The sequence below is a fragment of the Miscanthus floridulus genome, chromosome 18, assembly GCF_019320115.1.
Source record: "Miscanthus floridulus cultivar M001 chromosome 18, ASM1932011v1, whole genome shotgun sequence".
NCBI classification, from domain to species: Eukaryota; Viridiplantae; Streptophyta; class Magnoliopsida; order Poales; family Poaceae; genus Miscanthus; species Miscanthus floridulus.
In genome coordinates, this window is record NC_089597.1 from 106,828,936 (window position 1) to 106,845,348 (window position 16,413).

Genomic DNA, 16,413 nt, shown 5'->3' on the forward strand with positions numbered 1-16,413 from the left:
TCTACATAATTTCACATATTCCAGTTTTTTTATAATTTTGAAAAGTGCTGTTGTAGAGTGTTTGCAACTTAGATGCACCCGTTTCTAAATACGGGGTGTTTAATGAGAATATACAGTCATGAAAAATGCTGAACAATTTTCAGAGCTTCAGGCTGATAATCAGCTGTGCATACATATGAACCAACATCCAGAAAATGAAAATGTAATGTTGCAAACTTCTTGAATTTCATAACACGGCAGACAATATCATGTGTCATTGGATGCATGTTTCGTATAAAAATTGTGTTAAGAATTGTATGCCCCCAAACAGCCTAACTAAATGACTTGGGGAAGCAATCTTCTCACAGTACATCAGAACCGGTCTTTTTTGTTGCTGATCAAATAGTGACTCTAGAACCCTCATGTAAGAACACAATCAAATCCATACATAGAAGATTCTGGTCTGAAGTACAAAAAGAATTCCCTCGAGGATGGTCCAGTGTTAATCCTCTTAAGTAAAAATGCATATAGGATCCTGAGGCTCTCTCGAATGTAATATCATTTTTGACCTAGTGTATAGTCGCCATGTTACACGATCTGTATGCCTGTCGTTGCAACACACCATGTGTCGTCATGATGTAAAGCTTCCTCTAACCCTAGCTATCAACTTGTCCATCTTTGAGAGATCATTCAGACTTACTCTTCAAGGTGTATACATTTCCAACGACTCCAATGACGCTAACAACTATTGATAGCCCCAGCAACCCAAGTGACAGGAGCCTCTCCCCATGTCCCAAGCGACTCCCTTCCTTGTCCAGCCTCAATGCCACCAGAGCCGGGAACATGAAACCCAACGCCAACCCTGTCGTAGCTCCGGTGAACTTGAAAGCCATCCAGATGTTGGGTATCATTGTCGAGCCAAGGTAGATGAGCGCTAGAAGCACCACTGTCAATGTGAGTGTTTTCTTCCTGCTAGGGGTCGCCAGCTCCCCGAAGATCAGTGCGTCCACTGTCTGCCTGAGCGAGAAGTGGACAACTGGGAAAACGAGGACCAGGTGGATGACATACCCAATCCTGACAATGTAGTTGAGCAAAGAGCTGAATCTGATCCCAAGATCCTTGTCAAAGTTGGTGAGCACATCGGACTCGGTGTCCTCACCGAACAAGAGATACCCTGAGAGGGCAGTCAGGGCATACACCACTACGCATAGCACAGTGCTGATCCTCCCAACCTTGTACATGTTCTGGGGCGTCTTCTCCTTGAGTTCATTGTAGATCGGCTGCACATTGAAATGGCAGATGTAGGCATTAGTCATGATGGGTATCACGACGAGCAGGTCTAGCATTGCTGCTCGCGAGCTGAAATCTGGCCCCATCCTCGGCATACTGATCTTGCCCTCGGCGATCTTGATCAAAGCAATGATGCAGGACACAACCACAAACACAACAGCAAGGGCAACTGATGCGGCAGATGACAAGCTCAGTGAGTCAATCTTCTCAAGCGCACACAATGGCGCTAGGAAGATGACAAGAACCACCAAGATCAGCAGCTTCCGGTTATCCCACTCGCCATGGCCAATCAGCTGATCCATGACACCGATGTGCTTCAGTGACCCTGACATCACATCCCCGATGATAATCAGATACACCACCAGGACTCCGGCGTTGTTGATGATGACGCACATCTGCGCCACGACGCTCGCCGGCCGGCCCATCGCCCTGTGCACGACCTCGCCGTAGGACAGCGCGCGGCAGTAGGCCGAGAACCTCACGAGCAGCTCGACGGTGATCTCGGACAGGACCCCCATAACCAGGATCGAGACGAGCCCAGCGGCGACGCCGAGCACCTTCATGGTGGCCGGGAGCGCCATAATGCCGGCCCCTATGATGGATGTTGCGAGGTTGAACACGGCGGCGGGCACGCCGGACCCCTCTGGCGGCCCGGCGGGGCCGTCTCCGATCAGCGGCAGCTCGTCGTGCTCCCCGCCGCCGTCCTCCACCTCGCCCAAGAACGAATCTTGCTTGGAGATCTTAGCGTGGCCGTTGAGGACGCCATTGGCGGCGGCGCTAGATTTGGCCCCGTTGGATTGGAGCTCGATGGAGGGGGAGGTCAATGGGAGCGCCGAGTAATTCGTGTTCATCTCCCCTCTTGGCGCATCAAAGATGGATCAGAAAGCCAAGAGGGAGATGGAAAATTCTTGGCAAGACCGGATACAGGAACAAATTGCGCCGAGAATAGAATCCGAATGCCTGAATCACCCACGAATGGAAGGAAATTCGCGCCCAATCTACAACTAAGAACACAAAATCGCTTGCTGTAGAAAGGGGAGGAAAGAGTGCCTATCTAGCAGCAGGGGGTTGGAAACCAAAACAACATATATTCCCTGCGGCGGAGATTGGGGGATACAACGGTGGAAGAGATGAATCTTGGTGAGCACCAAGGGCTTGGGAGTTGGGAAGCACCAAGGGGGGTGGACCGAGAGGGAGGATTGGGGCGTTGAACTGCGGCTAGAGATCTGAGCTTTATCTCTCTTGCATACCATTTGTATATTTTTTTTTAATTTTAATTTACTTCTGCCACTCCTTCCCGTGTTCTTCCTTCTCTCGGATGACGATTGACGAGTACTCTTAGCGTTAGCGAAGAGAGCACAGTCAATTTACGTTAATTCCGAGTACGGATGGCTACACCAACCATGTGACTCGCGTGTTCTGCGCAGATGTTTATGACGTGTGGGTCCAAACAGAAGCGGGGACAAGTGACAGTGAGGGGGTACTCCAGTTACTCATAAGAGTTGTCTGTCTTGGGCCCACGCGTTCGGCCACATGGGCATTCGACGCGCGGATACAGCTCTCCGATCTGATTGGCCGGCAACCTGAAGTCGGAGCGGGACCCATTTGCTGGCTAGTTGTGCCACCTACTACAATCTGCCCCACCTGTCGGTGACCAAAAATATCTCTCCTCCTGAATTTTGTAATTTCGTATAAACTTTTCGAAAATAAATTGAATTCCAATTTTTTTTTGTTTCCATGTTGTTTTAGTTTTTAGTTGAACATTTTTTTCCCTAGAGTACGGTTAACAAAAGTGGGTATTTAGGTTGCCTTGAAACCTTCAAGTCTTCCATTGAAATAATATCTTCCTTTGACCCGGTACAGCTCGAAGTTTCTTCGCACACAAAATATCAATTAGCTTTGTCTTGTTTGACTACAAGTACAAAGCATGTGATAGATCATTGACAATATCAAGTTGTGATGTGGAACTGTACGTGTAGATTCATCTCGATTTTTTTATAAGAAAGCTTTTATATTATATTTTATAGATTCAGACATAATCTTCTTTTACTCCCTCCGACAAAAGTTGTCATTCTATAAAATTTCTGAAATATTAGCAAATACTAGCGTGGAACTCAAATGACTCAGGCGTCTCTATTTAGAGTTCATTTGAACGTAGGAATTTCACAGAAATTATATATAAATTTTACATAAATTAGTTCAATTACGTAGGAACAAAAAAAATATCACGTTCTAAACAGGCCCAATAGGCATCTCCTATAAAAAGATTAGTTGTAACGTGGGTAATTGGCTCAATAATTGTCCATACATATATAATTAAGGCAAATAGATAAAAGGTGAGCCTTTGTTTTTTTTATTTGATATACATGGACCTCACTAGTAGCTGTCTAAATCTACAATGACAAGTTTTGTTGACCAAATTTTGAATACTATAATGATCTTTTTTTATAACTAGCAAAAGTGCCCGTGCGTTGCAACGGGAGGAAAGATATAGTGGTATCCAAAGTTTTGATATCTATGTGTTGTTTTGTCTTGAAAGCTATAATTTTTCATTTACATCATTATGTTTTTATTGCACTCGACTTTATGCTTAAAAAGTATATATAAATAATTTTGATTCAATATATTTTCTTCTACCTAAGTAATCAATTGCATCTAAGTCATAGCGCAGGCAAACATGAAGGGCTAAGGGCGCACGTTTTTACTTCCACTTCTAATTATAGCATCAAAGAATCCACAAATATAACGGAGCATACTGCATATCAGTGAATTTATATAGTGTTAAACACTTCATCGGGCAATTTTTGTTAAAGTCGAGACCAATAGCACACAATTAATCAACAAGGAAACATAATACCCTTTCTTTTCTTTTCTTTTTCTTTTTTCTCTTCTTTCTCATCCTTATCTGCTAGCTCGGACTCGGAGTCACGTGGCCTCATCCACTCGCACCTGAAGCCTCCAACTTCGTCTGCATGAAGCCTTGCCAAGGCGGCCACGGAGCCCCGACGCGACCACGCCCCGGTTGGTCTACGCGATGGCGTCCCGGCAACCTGGCAGGTCCATGCAACAGAGCCCCGGTGGCCTCACGCCCCCAACGACTTGGCAGCCTCGCCCCGTGTCATCGCCATCGCACATCCTCGCATCGGTCTCGCTCATGTCGCCGTCTCTTCAGATTGCCCCTCTGTTGCTCGACCTCGCCGTCATCTCTGTGCCTCACACCATCGTCGTTCCGGCCTCAACATCTTTTCATGCCGCCTCGCCGGCGCTGATATGGTGGTTTAATTTGTATTTTATACGATTTCTCCTATTGGATTCATATTTATTTATTGATTCGTTGAATTGTATTCGATTTCTCCTATTGGATTCATATGGAGAGTCCATCACCTTGGAGGTGGGGACACAAACCAAGGAAAGGAAAATTATTAAAGATTGGATGCAAACCGAATAGAACATTGAAAAGAGGATTACCGGACAAAAAAACCAGAATCCGAATAGAAATCAGAGTTGGATGAAAAAAATTTATGGCAGAAATTTTGCCTCTTTATTATTAGATATAGATATAGATGTCACCGAGGGGGGAGGGGGGAGAGGGTCCCCACCTGTATATATTTCAGCTTGGCCCCAGCGGCCTCAAATCCCAAGAGTTTCATTTTACATCATAGTTGAGCTTCATTGCTCAGAGACTTAAAACTTATTACACATTAGATTGATTAGCACCGGAGCCTTGGTTCATGATTGTTGTAAACAGTGAACACCAGACGTTAGGTGTGCTTCTTGTCTCCACCGGCAGCCTGCAGCTCCAGAGTAGCGCCTCATTGCTGCATAAACTCAGGAAGCGTCTCATTGTCATCGCTTCCCTTTGGAATACAAGCTCATTCCTTCTCTTCCATAAGAGCCGGCAACATAAGGTGACAAAGCCATCAAAGTGTGCTGCCGGAATGTTTTCAGGGCGTGCAAGCATGTGAATATCCTCCACAGAGTTGATGTTGTTTGTCTGCACCTGGAGCAACTCCCAGAAGACCTTTGCAAAGGGGCACCCAAACATGATGTGCCATGCCGTTTCGATCTCTTGTGAGCAGACTTCACATGTATCATTGTCAGTTACCTTTTTCTTGAATAAATTCTCTTTGGCCTGAATTCTGTTGTTGAGCAAGAGCCAAGCGAAGAATTGTACTCTGCGCGGGGCACGGCTTCCCCAAATAAATTTGGCTCGAGCATCCTGCTGCTGTCCTGACTTGAGCAGTAATGATCAGTTTTTTTAGGACAAAGGATGTAAATAAATGTTGAAACATGTAATTAAGGAATATTTCCAAATATCACTTCCCAGGAGGTGTTCGTGAATTTATTCTCCAAGCACTGAAGTGTGTGGTTCTTGGCTTTGTACGACACTGTAAAGCTGACAAAAAAGGAAAATTATCAAGAGCCAAGACATCCTAACATCAGATGATTTTCCTTGGGCCTCTGAGTTTCTTGACCTGCAATAAAAGAACAGGTGCCTTTGTTTTCTGAGCACTCTAGCCCACGCTTCCTGAGATTTGTTTGCCAAAGATGATGATAAAGAATGTCATCCTAACAATTAAACAATTCTCCTCTGGACCTCCGAGTTGCCTTGATTGGTACTAAAAGTCAAGTGCTTTTTCCTCTCAACCTCCAGCAGATTGTTTGTCACACCAGAGCAATAGTACTTCGAGAAAAAGTTGCTCGCACGCCTACATTTCAAGATTACTGCACCATTCTTGTTATAGACATTTCAAGCAAAGCTCAGTCTCAAACGTGTTTCCTTTACTAAGGCCCTGTTCGCTTGTTTTATGAGCCGTACTTTTTCAACGAACAAACATTATTTTTCTCTCACAACAAATCAGCGAACAATACTTTCAGCCATGACTTTTTAGCGAAGCGGACATGGCCTAATACTGATAAACCTTCTACCTTCATAATCATCCTATATAATTAGCGCCGGAGAATGATCATCTCAACCTGCTTTACAAGGAGCCTCTGCTGTAGGATCCATGGGATAGTTAATACATAGTGTTGGTCAGTTGCCACTGTGCCTCCAAAATTGCGCTTTTTCTACATCAGACATAATTATTGGAGGGGACATCATGTAGCATAAGCTGGGAAATCATGTAGCTCATCCTGATCGGGAATGATGGAAATCCGCGCTTCTTTTGGAAGCGAGTCATCCTCCATACTGGATTCTGTTTTAGCAGGCAACTCATTGCAGTGGATGGAGAGGGTTCGTTTTTCTTGCTGGAACAACCTGCAAGCAGAACAAAGATAGTGAGCTTAGTTACTGCAAAGATAGAGATTACTAGGTGAATGCTAGCACTAACGGGTTTTTGCAAAGCATCGGACTCTGAATTGTTACAACATATTTGCAGGAAGAGATCTCCTTGACTGAACTAATAAGTACAGTAGGCCCCGAGCAGACAAATCTAACCTGTAGAACAAAGGCAGGGTGTGCACAGTCAAATGCACTGATATGGCAAGTATGTGCTTTACTTCATAGATTTATATGGTCTTCTATTGTTTCTTTCTCACCTCTGTCTCCCGGGGAATTTCTGTGAGATCACATACAGTCCCATTTGTATACAAGTGAACATGATACCTGAAACAAAGCGGGAACAGAAGATATTCATTCAAGACGAAGGAACATACTATGTTGTTTCTCTCCCCACTTTCAGGAGAGCTTAGTACAGCACCTCTTAGATATATCTTTCCCGTGATGAACATCGTCAGCTAACTCAGAGGTGCTATTTTCATGGTATGCAGCAGTCGTGTCATCATCGAATTCGCCTAGAACAAATTCTTGAATAACCTTCAACAAAATAAACACAGTTTACACAGCCATGCTGTAGCTCTAGCAACTTTTGATTGCATATGTCGGAATGTCAATAAAACTGAAGCTACAGTTACTATTATTCAAAGTAAAGGCAAGGTATATTATTTTCTCCACAAAGTACAGAGCTTGCTTCTCCATTTGAAGCTAGCAATTCTTGCACTGGAACATCCCGAGATTTTTTTGAGGTGATGGATAGACAGAAATACAGAATAACAAAAAAATGTTATGATTACAGGGCTGGGCAAAAAGACAAGATTATTGAAAACAAAGTCTTACCTTGTCATTGTTTACATGGACCTGTCTCATTTTCCCATGATAACAGAATTCATAGGACCACCAACCTTCATGCTGTGCCGAAATAAAAAATAATCAGTTTTTTTAGGCATTGCCTACCAGGAAATATACACACGACTGAAAATACACTGTGCATGCTCATGCATAAGAAAGAACTGCATCTGCATGCTCACCCTGTAGAAACAATGATCCTTGAGAATCTCAAGTAACTCATCTGGCTCCTTTGGCTTAATTTTCCTTTCACTTTCTATTAAAGAATTAGTTGCATTTTGTGGGAGCATTGACTTCATGGTTTTGGTGTCTTCAACTGGTAGAAAGCACTTATAACGTTTCCCCTCATGTCTAGCCATTGGTACCGATTCCTGACCATTCTCCAGTTGAATACAACATAATCATCTCTAGTTACGATAAAAGGCATTAGGTTTGAATTATGCCAAGCAATAATCTCCAGAGAAAAATGTGAAATGGAAAATTCAAATAATGGTTTCTCTGAAAGCATGAAATTCACATGAGTTAGCATAAACATGTAAGTTTCATTGCCTGATTTATAGTTGCTTATCTTTCGCAGCCAATTACCAACTGTAGTGAAGTCAAAAATGATTTATATTGATATATATGAGCGTTCAAAAATTGCCGGTAATCTTTAAGTAGTTTTAATTACAGTTCACTAGAACCTAAAACCCATACAGCCAGTTCCCCACACGTAATTAGCGACGGAATTAAGTGAGAACAAACCAAAGCTCTTGCTTTGTTACAAACAAGGATCAGAAGGACAAACCCGTTAGAAATCCTACCGGATGGAACAGCTAATCAATAGGGTGTAACTCGACGCTGTACCTTGGCTCACGCGAACTCCGCCCAAATGGCACACCTGACGATCAACACCCAGTTAAGCTCGACTCCAGCGCATACCAGTGTTGAACAAAAGGAAACCGAAGCGCAAGCAAGACTACCAATCCAGCCCTCGATCCATATGCGCAGTTAAAGGCAGAGCCTTTTCAACTACACTACTACAGGGCGCTATATCCACCCCCCCCCCCCCCCCCCCCCCCCCCCCCACCCCCGGTTGACCTTCAAAAAAAAAGAATTTACAGTATATGGATACTAGCCACTAGGTTACCGCCAACATCGATCGACAGCATTTTGATTCGACAAGACATCAATAGACATCGACGAAGCCGTAGATTCATTGGGTTTTGGGAGGAAACGCGGAGAGGGCGGGGGACCTCAATGGCGCCGGTGAGATCCAGCGCGGCCCCGCGGCGCTCACCTGAACTGGTGAAGATCTGGTCGGTTGTTACAGCGCCGGCGACCAGGAGGAAGAGCAGCGCGGACACCCGACCAGCGAAGCCCATCGGAGACGGCAGGTGGGTCTTTCCACCTCGCTTCGACACCCCTTCCGTGACTTCTCGTCAGTGTCAGCCGTCAGCTGAAGTTGAGCCCCGATGTCCGGACTCCGGAGATCGGTGTGGCAGCGCGGCCGTGCGCCGAACCGAACGAAAACAAGTTTACGCCTTCAAAGACTACTATTTAGGTCTTTTTTGTTTTTGGAGCATTTACAGAAATCTGGTCTGAAGAAACGCGTCTGTTTTCCATTACACACGAATGTTGTATCTTTCCTATATTTATATCTGAACAACCGCTAGAATAATTTGATCTATTGGTGGTAAAAGAGTTTTGTGAATAAGTTTTACTTAGGCCTGGTTTAGTTGGCGAAATTTTTTGGGAAATGGTACTATAGCACTTTCGTTGTTATTTGGCAATTAGTGTCCCATCATAGTCTAATTAGGCTTAAAAGATTCGTCTCGTGAATTTCGTCTAAACTATGTAATTAGTTTTATTTTTTATTTATATTTAATGATTCATGCATGCGTCTAAAAATTCGATGTGACGGAAAATCTTGAAAAATTTTGCAAAATTTTAGGAACTAAACACTACCTTAGCAAATGTATCCATTCGTTTACAATTTTGTTACAGTGCTTATACAAGCTGCCAATAATAATGAGCTAACTATTTTTCTTGGATTTAAATAGGCTTAATCCAACCTTAAATCAAAATACAATTCAAGACCCATATAAAAGTCAGTACAACCAAGGATTAATCACGTATAGAAAATTGATCGGAGATTGGTTCAACTTAAATAGATGGATATTGCGTTTACCTGTTGTTCGCTTGAACTTATTAGCCATGGTATATTATTTTTTTCTCACAACAAATCAGCCAACAGTACTTTTCAGCCTAGCTTTTCAGCGAAACAAACGGCGCTTTTTGCAGCCTCAACTCAAATCAGAACAAGTGAGAGCAAGGAATGCTAGATAGAAGCAGCTTCAACTCAAATCAGAACAAGTGAGAGCAAGGAATGCTAGATTGAAGGAAGATGGGTGGGTGAGTGATACTTAGAATAACAAGCAAAATTTTACAATCTAACCGTGAAGGAGATAACAAATAAAATGGGACTTGTGGCCTTGAGACGCAACCTACAAGGATGACTGTACTCAAACCTTTTTTTTTTTCCTTTTACTAATATACAAAGATGTACCGCTATTTTTTCTTTGGTTTTTGCTGATAAAACAAAGATGTACCACCTTCCCTGTATATATGTGAGAAAACTTAGTGAAGCTCAAGCTCGAGCGCGCGGCTGTTGAGTCCGTGACTTAAAATTCCATCTGTGGTGGTGGAAGTGGAAGTATGAGCTGGAACAAAACTTGACTTCAAATTTATTACCGATTCGAGAATTACAGTGTATCCTGTATATAAACCAGCCCTGAGTGACGAGGAGTCATCGATTCTGCTCTAGATTAGCACAGCATGACACAACGATTAGCTCCGACGAGAGCAGTAGTGTATCTTCCTCCTCCCTAACCCCTGAACCAACTAACCTTGCACGGAGTCATGTGCTAATTCTGCACCGAGCTGCGTCCATGCAGTTCTGCTAGCTGTTCTTCAAGTTGTGGTTGTTTAGCAGGTCACCGGTGGTGTCGTGAGCCAAGCCAAAGCCAGGGTACGTACCAGACCGCGTCCCTTCCGGCGCGGCGCCGCGTGGTGCCGTGGTGGCGCGCGCAAAGCCGGCCGCAACCCCTGGTCGTCCCGATCCATCGCCTGCTGAACTAATGCAGCGTGCGGAGCAGTGGCGCGAACCGCCCGCCGCGCAGCAAAACAAATCGGCGTGTCCCGTCCCGCGAGTGGCCGTCGCGGGGGTTGCTCGCCGCGTGCTGCCATGCTCGTGCGCGGGGTTATAAGCTGGCCGATCGAGCTAGCGCTCCGGATCGACGTGGATTTATTAATTTCCAGCACTGGACGGCGAGCAATCATTCCATCTCACGGCTACCGCACGTCTGGAAGAAGGCGGTGACGAGGGAGCCGGCGGCGGCGCAGGAGACGACAACGACGACGGTCCAGTCAAGCAATGCAGTCAAGAAGCCGCCGCGGGAGCTGAGGCCCCTCCCACCAATCAGCGGCGGCGGCGGTGGCGCCAGAGCGGACAGCAGGAGGAGGAATAACGGCGCCAGCGCCACGGCGGGCACGGAGCTCGCGGAGCGCGCGGCGAAGGCGTGGATGCGGCAGGCGCTGGCGAAGCGGGTCGCCACGCGCTTGCTGAAGCGGAGCACGGCGGCAGTGGCGGACGAGGGGTGCAGCCTGAAGAAGGTCATCGCGTGCTGCTGCGCGAGGCTCCCGCCGGGCCTGCGCTGCGCGCTGCACCAGGACGGCGCGCCGGGCCGGGCCTGGATGCGCGCGCAGCGCCGCGGCGGCGGTGGGGAGTGCGCCGAGGCCGTGGCGGTGGCGCCGCCCAAGGCGCACGGGTGGGCGTTCAGCGAGTACGCGCGCTGGCGCCGGTACGTGTGGATGTCCAGCCGGTTCTACTTGGAGCGCGTCGAGGCCGAGGAGCACCGTGCAGCGGCAGAGCGGCTTCACGTCAGACGCCTGTATATTTTTTATTTTTATTAGTGCTCTGTGTTTTGTTTTTAGAGACGATCAGGACTCAGAATTGCGTACTAGAAATGGACGTGAATGTGAGTGATGGAGGCAAAGGACTATGCGGTTGTGTTTCAAAGTTTCAACTGTGTATCTGTATACTACATCACCACATGATGCGGGCGTAAATTCGTGAATTTGGTTGTTTGCTCCTCGGTATGGAGGCAAATCCTCCTCTTCTTAATGAAACAACTGCTCAGGAATGGTGGCAAAAAATACAGGTGTAAACACATTCTTATCCAGCGAGAAATCAGACAAGGCGATGGGAAGAATACGAGACTAAATGGGCTGCATTCTTATCCAGCCTAGATAGCCCAAACATTATCGGCCCATTGGGAGTTCAAGCCACCAAACGGTCCTAGTGCAGAAGTGGGCCCCTGCAAGGACGGAAGAGCGAGGGCAAAAGAGGAACTTGCGTTGAGTGAGGTGGGACTAAACCCTAGTGCGCGCACCACTCATCCGTCTCCCTTCCGAAGTTTCGGCGTAGGCGGCGGCGGCGGTGTGCTCGTGATCTCAGCCCCAGGCGCGCTCGGCTCCGGTCACCCGTCGATCCACGCAACCATGGTAAGCGAGCCGCTTCTCGTCTGGTTAAATACGCGGATCTAGGTGCAATCTCTGTAGCGGTGGGGGTTCCTGAGAGCGTAGATTTGCGTGGAAATTTTTTTGATTGGAGCTTGTGCTCTGTGGGCTGCTACGTCGCAATCGTGATTCGTCTTTTGCTGAATTAGTTGACTGTATTTCGTACTCCTGAGTTGAAGACTGAAGTGATGTGCTGGGGTAATTCTGTTGTGAATATAATCGCGATATCAGTCTTCTAGGTGAAGATGTTTAGCTGTCAAATGCAATATTTGAGATGTGCTTTTAAAACTGTGGAAGTATTGATACGGCTAGAAAGTAGAAACTACTACTTACAAACTTAAGAGTCGGAGATGCTGATTACCTACTGCTTACGAGCTAAGAGTTAGATATGCTGATTACCTGGGGATTTGCTTGGGTTGGAAGTATTTACGAAGCTGGAAAGTCATGTTTTGCAAGGTTTATTGTTTCCCAATATACATCGTGATGCTAATCTAGTTTTAATCCTTGAAATGATTGACTTGATTAGTATACTGAGATTGATTTGCTGTTGAATGGCTTCTATCCGTTTTTTCGCTCAACACAATTTCGTAGTATAAATCCACAGACAGGCTATTTATTCATACTGCATTGTGCTCAATTAGTATGGCCTTTTGGTCCTCTTAGGCTCTTAAAATTAGAACATGAGGTGAACTCAGGTTCACTCGTTGTGCATGGTGAAATTGTTTCTGGAGGCTGTCAACATGACAATAAGTTCAATCTAATCTGATAGTCATATATGTTTGCAGTCGAGGAGGAAGACCAGGGAGCCCAAGGAGGAGAACGTTACCCTTGGACCCACTGTCCGTGAAGGAGAGTTTGTCTTTGGTGTTGCTCACATCTTTGCATCCTTCAATGACACCTTCATTGTAAGTGCTGGATGTTTTTTTTTTTTTTTTTTTTTTTCTGTGGATGGACCTTTTTATTCCCTTCCCCAGTTTAAATGTGATGTTGTAATATGCAGCATGTAACTGATTTGTCTGGGAGGGAAACTCTGGTTAGGATCACTGGTACCATCCTAAAACCTTGCTCCATACTTGACGTAGATGGCATCATGGCAATTGTATTTAGTTTTAACCATGGTGTTCTAAACTATTTAGGTGGCATGAAGGTCAAGGCTGATCGTGATGAGTCGTCGCCTTATGCTGCTATGCTTGCTGCTCAAGATGTTGCACAGCGTTGCAAGGTATTTGTAGTGAAGTCAAGAATTTCATTAGAGAGATTCTACCGCATTCACTCATTGGTTCATCTGTGTATCCAAAGATGATGTTTGCTTAATTAAACTGAAGCTTAGGATTATGTAGGGCTGCTTAGATTGCTGTGGCCAGATAAGTAATTTGTGAGTTGGTCTCTTGTCTTCAGGAGCTTGGTATCACTGCGCTGCACATTAAGCTTCGTGCCACTGGAGGCAACAAGACCAAGACCCCTGGACCTGGTGCTCAGTCTGCTCTCAGGGCTCTTGCTCGTTCTGGGATGAAAATTGGACGCATTGGTAAGAAATCTGAATCTTGCAAGGGCAAACTGTACCGGTTTGCCCCATTTCAATGAAGTTGCATCAGTTATCATAATCAATTACTTCATTGTTTCTGTATGTTAATGGCAACATTCGTGTTATGTGCAGAGGATGTTACCCCGGTCCCCACTGACAGCACTCGCAGAAAGGGTGGTAGGAGGGGAAGGAGGCTGTAGGCGTGTTCTCCTTGCTTTCTGCCATCTCTTGGCACTGGCCTCTGGGTAGTGTTGCTGTTTCTATGCTTGTCAAGAGGAGCTTTAATTTTGCTCTATGTCGATGATCATTTACTGTTATTCGAATCTATGATGTGCATGGATAATGTTTTGGTTGAGGAATTGACATTATGCTAAAAATGCATTTTCACTCTACTATAGGACCGGGCATTGGATTAATGCGCTGTTTTGATGAGTTGCTGCTGATTTTTGCTGTATTGATGAATGCTGATCAGAACTTGCTTTCTGATTACGAGTTTCAGCGTGTCAGGTTATGATAGTGTGTTATTGTGTCGAGAATTAGTTTCTAAAGATGTGGATGTTTGCCTGCCTGCTATTTGCCACAGGCAGAGAGGCAGATACTAGTGCAACGTAGACCGTAGTACAACCAGAAGCAATGGTGCATGTATTTATTATTCCACAAATAGACGTAGCAGTTCGTCTCAACCTCTCAGGCAGCAAGCCTGTTGTAACAGCCGGCGCGTTGGTGGAAGCAGACGATGGCACGCTGGCGCCCCGCCGCCTGGTGTTGCTGGCGTCGACTGGTCTGGGCAGCACAGGAGCAGCGCCAGAGGGTGGCACGTGTGAATTATGAGCAGATAGCATGTTTGTTTGCAGTCTGCTGGGTGTTTGGTTTTTGAGGATTGATGTGGTCCATTAGACTTTGATGAATGAATCCATTGCATTCCACAAATCGACGAGTGATAACCACTCAGTTTCTCAAACCAAGCTCCTTTCCCAAAGTCTTAGCTGCTGTGAGTCGGTGATGACGGGCCCAATGTAGGGTCATTTCGATTTTTGCTGAAACTGCCCTGCATACAAGCAGCTACAAAACTAGTGCCACATTGAACTGCGCTGCATAAAAACAGCTACAGAACTATCTGCGCTGCATAAAAGCTACTACAGAACTACTATTGCCACATTACGAGCTTTTATCGAATAATGATGACGATGATGAAAAGAATCGCAGTGCCTTTTTTACTTATAGAAAGACATCATTGTAATAAAGGAGTAATAACTATGACGATGTCGCCTGCTTTTTTCTTTCCTTGGTCATAATCTAGTTCTGCACGTTGATCTAGCTCTACTACTTAATTACGATTTGTATAACCTAGTCTGAAGAGTAAAAAGATGGTCTTGCAATTGCAATGGTCAGGCATACAGGGTTCTGAATGTACGTTGCCGCTTCGGACTTGGCAAGCGAAGTTCGTCATGTATCGGCAGTACATTTTGTTTACTCTGCCAATGGCGAGGGGGGATTTTGTGCAGTGCTGGCCTTTTGATTCATCTTGCTCTAGCTTTAACACTGCAAAACTGATGGAGGAAATTACACATTTTCGACATTATTTGCTCAACATTGTGAAACACACATTACCCTTCTTCCTAGTACTATGTTCTCTTCTCAGGGAAAGGGAGAACGACAAAACACCATGAGGAGAGTTGTTAAAATTCTCTCACACCACAAGTCCACAAGCGAAGCCATGACGACTGACTCACGCAGCAACACCAAACTCCAGCAGCCGGAGTCCGGCGATCGGAGGAGAGGACAGAGGAGACAACAACTTTATCTTCACGTGGGTTTGAGGTCCTGAAACATGGAGTCCCACTTGATGTCGTCGTCGTCGCCGGCGCCGCCGTCCTCGTCCTCGTCCTCTTCCCCCTCCTCGTGCTCCTCGTCCTCGTCCTCTTCCCCCTCCTCGTGCTCCTCGTCGTCGTCGTGGTAGCAATCATGGAACATCAGGCTCGCCTTCTGAGACGACGCCGACAGCCTCGCGCCGCCGCCGCCGCCGCCCCTGAGGCCGCCCGCTCCGGCGACGACGCCGTCAGTGATCATGAGCACCATCTTCTTGGTGGCGCTGCCGCCATCGGTGCTCTTCCGCTGCACGGCGCCGACGCGGACGGCGTCGTCGCCGCTGCAGATCCTCGGGACGACGGTGACCGACGACGCGCCGCCCCTCCTCCTCCCGCCGCCGCCTCCTCCTCCTCCTCCTCCGGCCAGCCGGCGCACGCACCGGGACAGGCACCTGGTGGCCCTGCGCGCGAGCCGCGAGGCTGCCGACGAGGCGCCCGCCCCCGCAGCCTCCGCGCCGTCCCCGGCCTGCTTCTTGGCCAGCTTGAGGATCTCGAGGCGGTGCTTGGCGACGGCGATGCCCATGCTCTTGAGCAGGTCGTGGTCGAAGTGGGCCGCGTCCCCGGGCTCCAGCTCGTTCCGGCTGAAGAGGTGCCCGTACTCGTACGTCAGTGACGGCGCCAGCCCCGTTCGCGACAGCCATGCGTACCAGTCCATGGCGTGGCGCGGTGGCCGGCGCCGGCCGGCCTGCCCTCCCTCGCTTCCTTTTCCACCACCACTACTTGCTTCCCGCGGCTGTGGGAGTGTGCACAGGACAGGACCCAGCGCCCTCACGAGGCCCCTCACTGCTCGCCTCAACAGCTCGCGCTAGTAGGATTTATAGGGAGGCATGCACAGGGAGTGAGACTGACACTGACCGAGCTGGTAGAAGGAAGCTCGCAGCTGCACAGCACGGCCCAGGTCACATGCATGCCTGCGCCACCTCACGCGGATTCCAGGCTGCAGCGAGCCAGCGACCAGTGAGATATGTCTAATAGACTAATTACGAAATTAATTATATATCTTATGACTAATTTACGAGATGAATCTTTTAAGACTAATTAGTCCATAATTTAATAATGTAGTG

The 16,413-nt window shown here is 46.8% G+C and overlaps 2 protein-coding genes and 2 pseudogenes across 2 annotated transcripts; 1 reads left to right on the forward strand and 3 right to left on the reverse strand.

Annotated features, from left to right (window-relative positions):
• Positions 1-213: 213 nt before the first annotated feature.
• LOC136521185 (amino acid transporter AVT6E-like) lies at positions 214-2,588 on the reverse strand. Its single transcript, XM_066514889.1, has one exon. The coding sequence runs from the start codon at positions 2,118-2,120 to the stop codon at positions 666-668; it is 1,455 nt and encodes a 484-aa protein (XP_066370986.1). The 5' UTR covers positions 2,121-2,588; the 3' UTR covers positions 214-665.
• Positions 2,589-4,904: 2,316 nt separating this feature from the next.
• Positions 4,905-8,884, reverse strand: LOC136522052 (protein OS-9 homolog; annotated as a pseudogene).
• Positions 8,885-11,788: 2,904 nt separating this feature from the next.
• Positions 11,789-13,873, forward strand: LOC136521564 (small ribosomal subunit protein uS11z-like; annotated as a pseudogene).
• Positions 13,874-14,997: 1,124 nt separating this feature from the next.
• On the reverse strand, positions 14,998-16,179 carry LOC136522849 (uncharacterized). The gene has a single exon (XM_066516646.1). It carries the CDS (start codon positions 16,002-16,004, stop codon positions 15,288-15,290), a length of 717 nt encoding a protein of 238 aa, XP_066372743.1. The 5' UTR covers positions 16,005-16,179; the 3' UTR covers positions 14,998-15,287.
• Positions 16,180-16,413: the final 234 nt, after the last annotated feature.

Coding starts and splice junctions, on each gene's coding strand:
- LOC136521185 (XM_066514889.1), bottom strand. CDS start 2,120: ATGAACACGAATTACTCGGCGCTCCCATTGACCTCCCCCTCCATCGAG.
- LOC136522849 (XM_066516646.1), bottom strand. CDS start 16,004: ATGGACTGGTACGCATGGCTGTCGCGAACGGGGCTGGCGCCGTCACTG.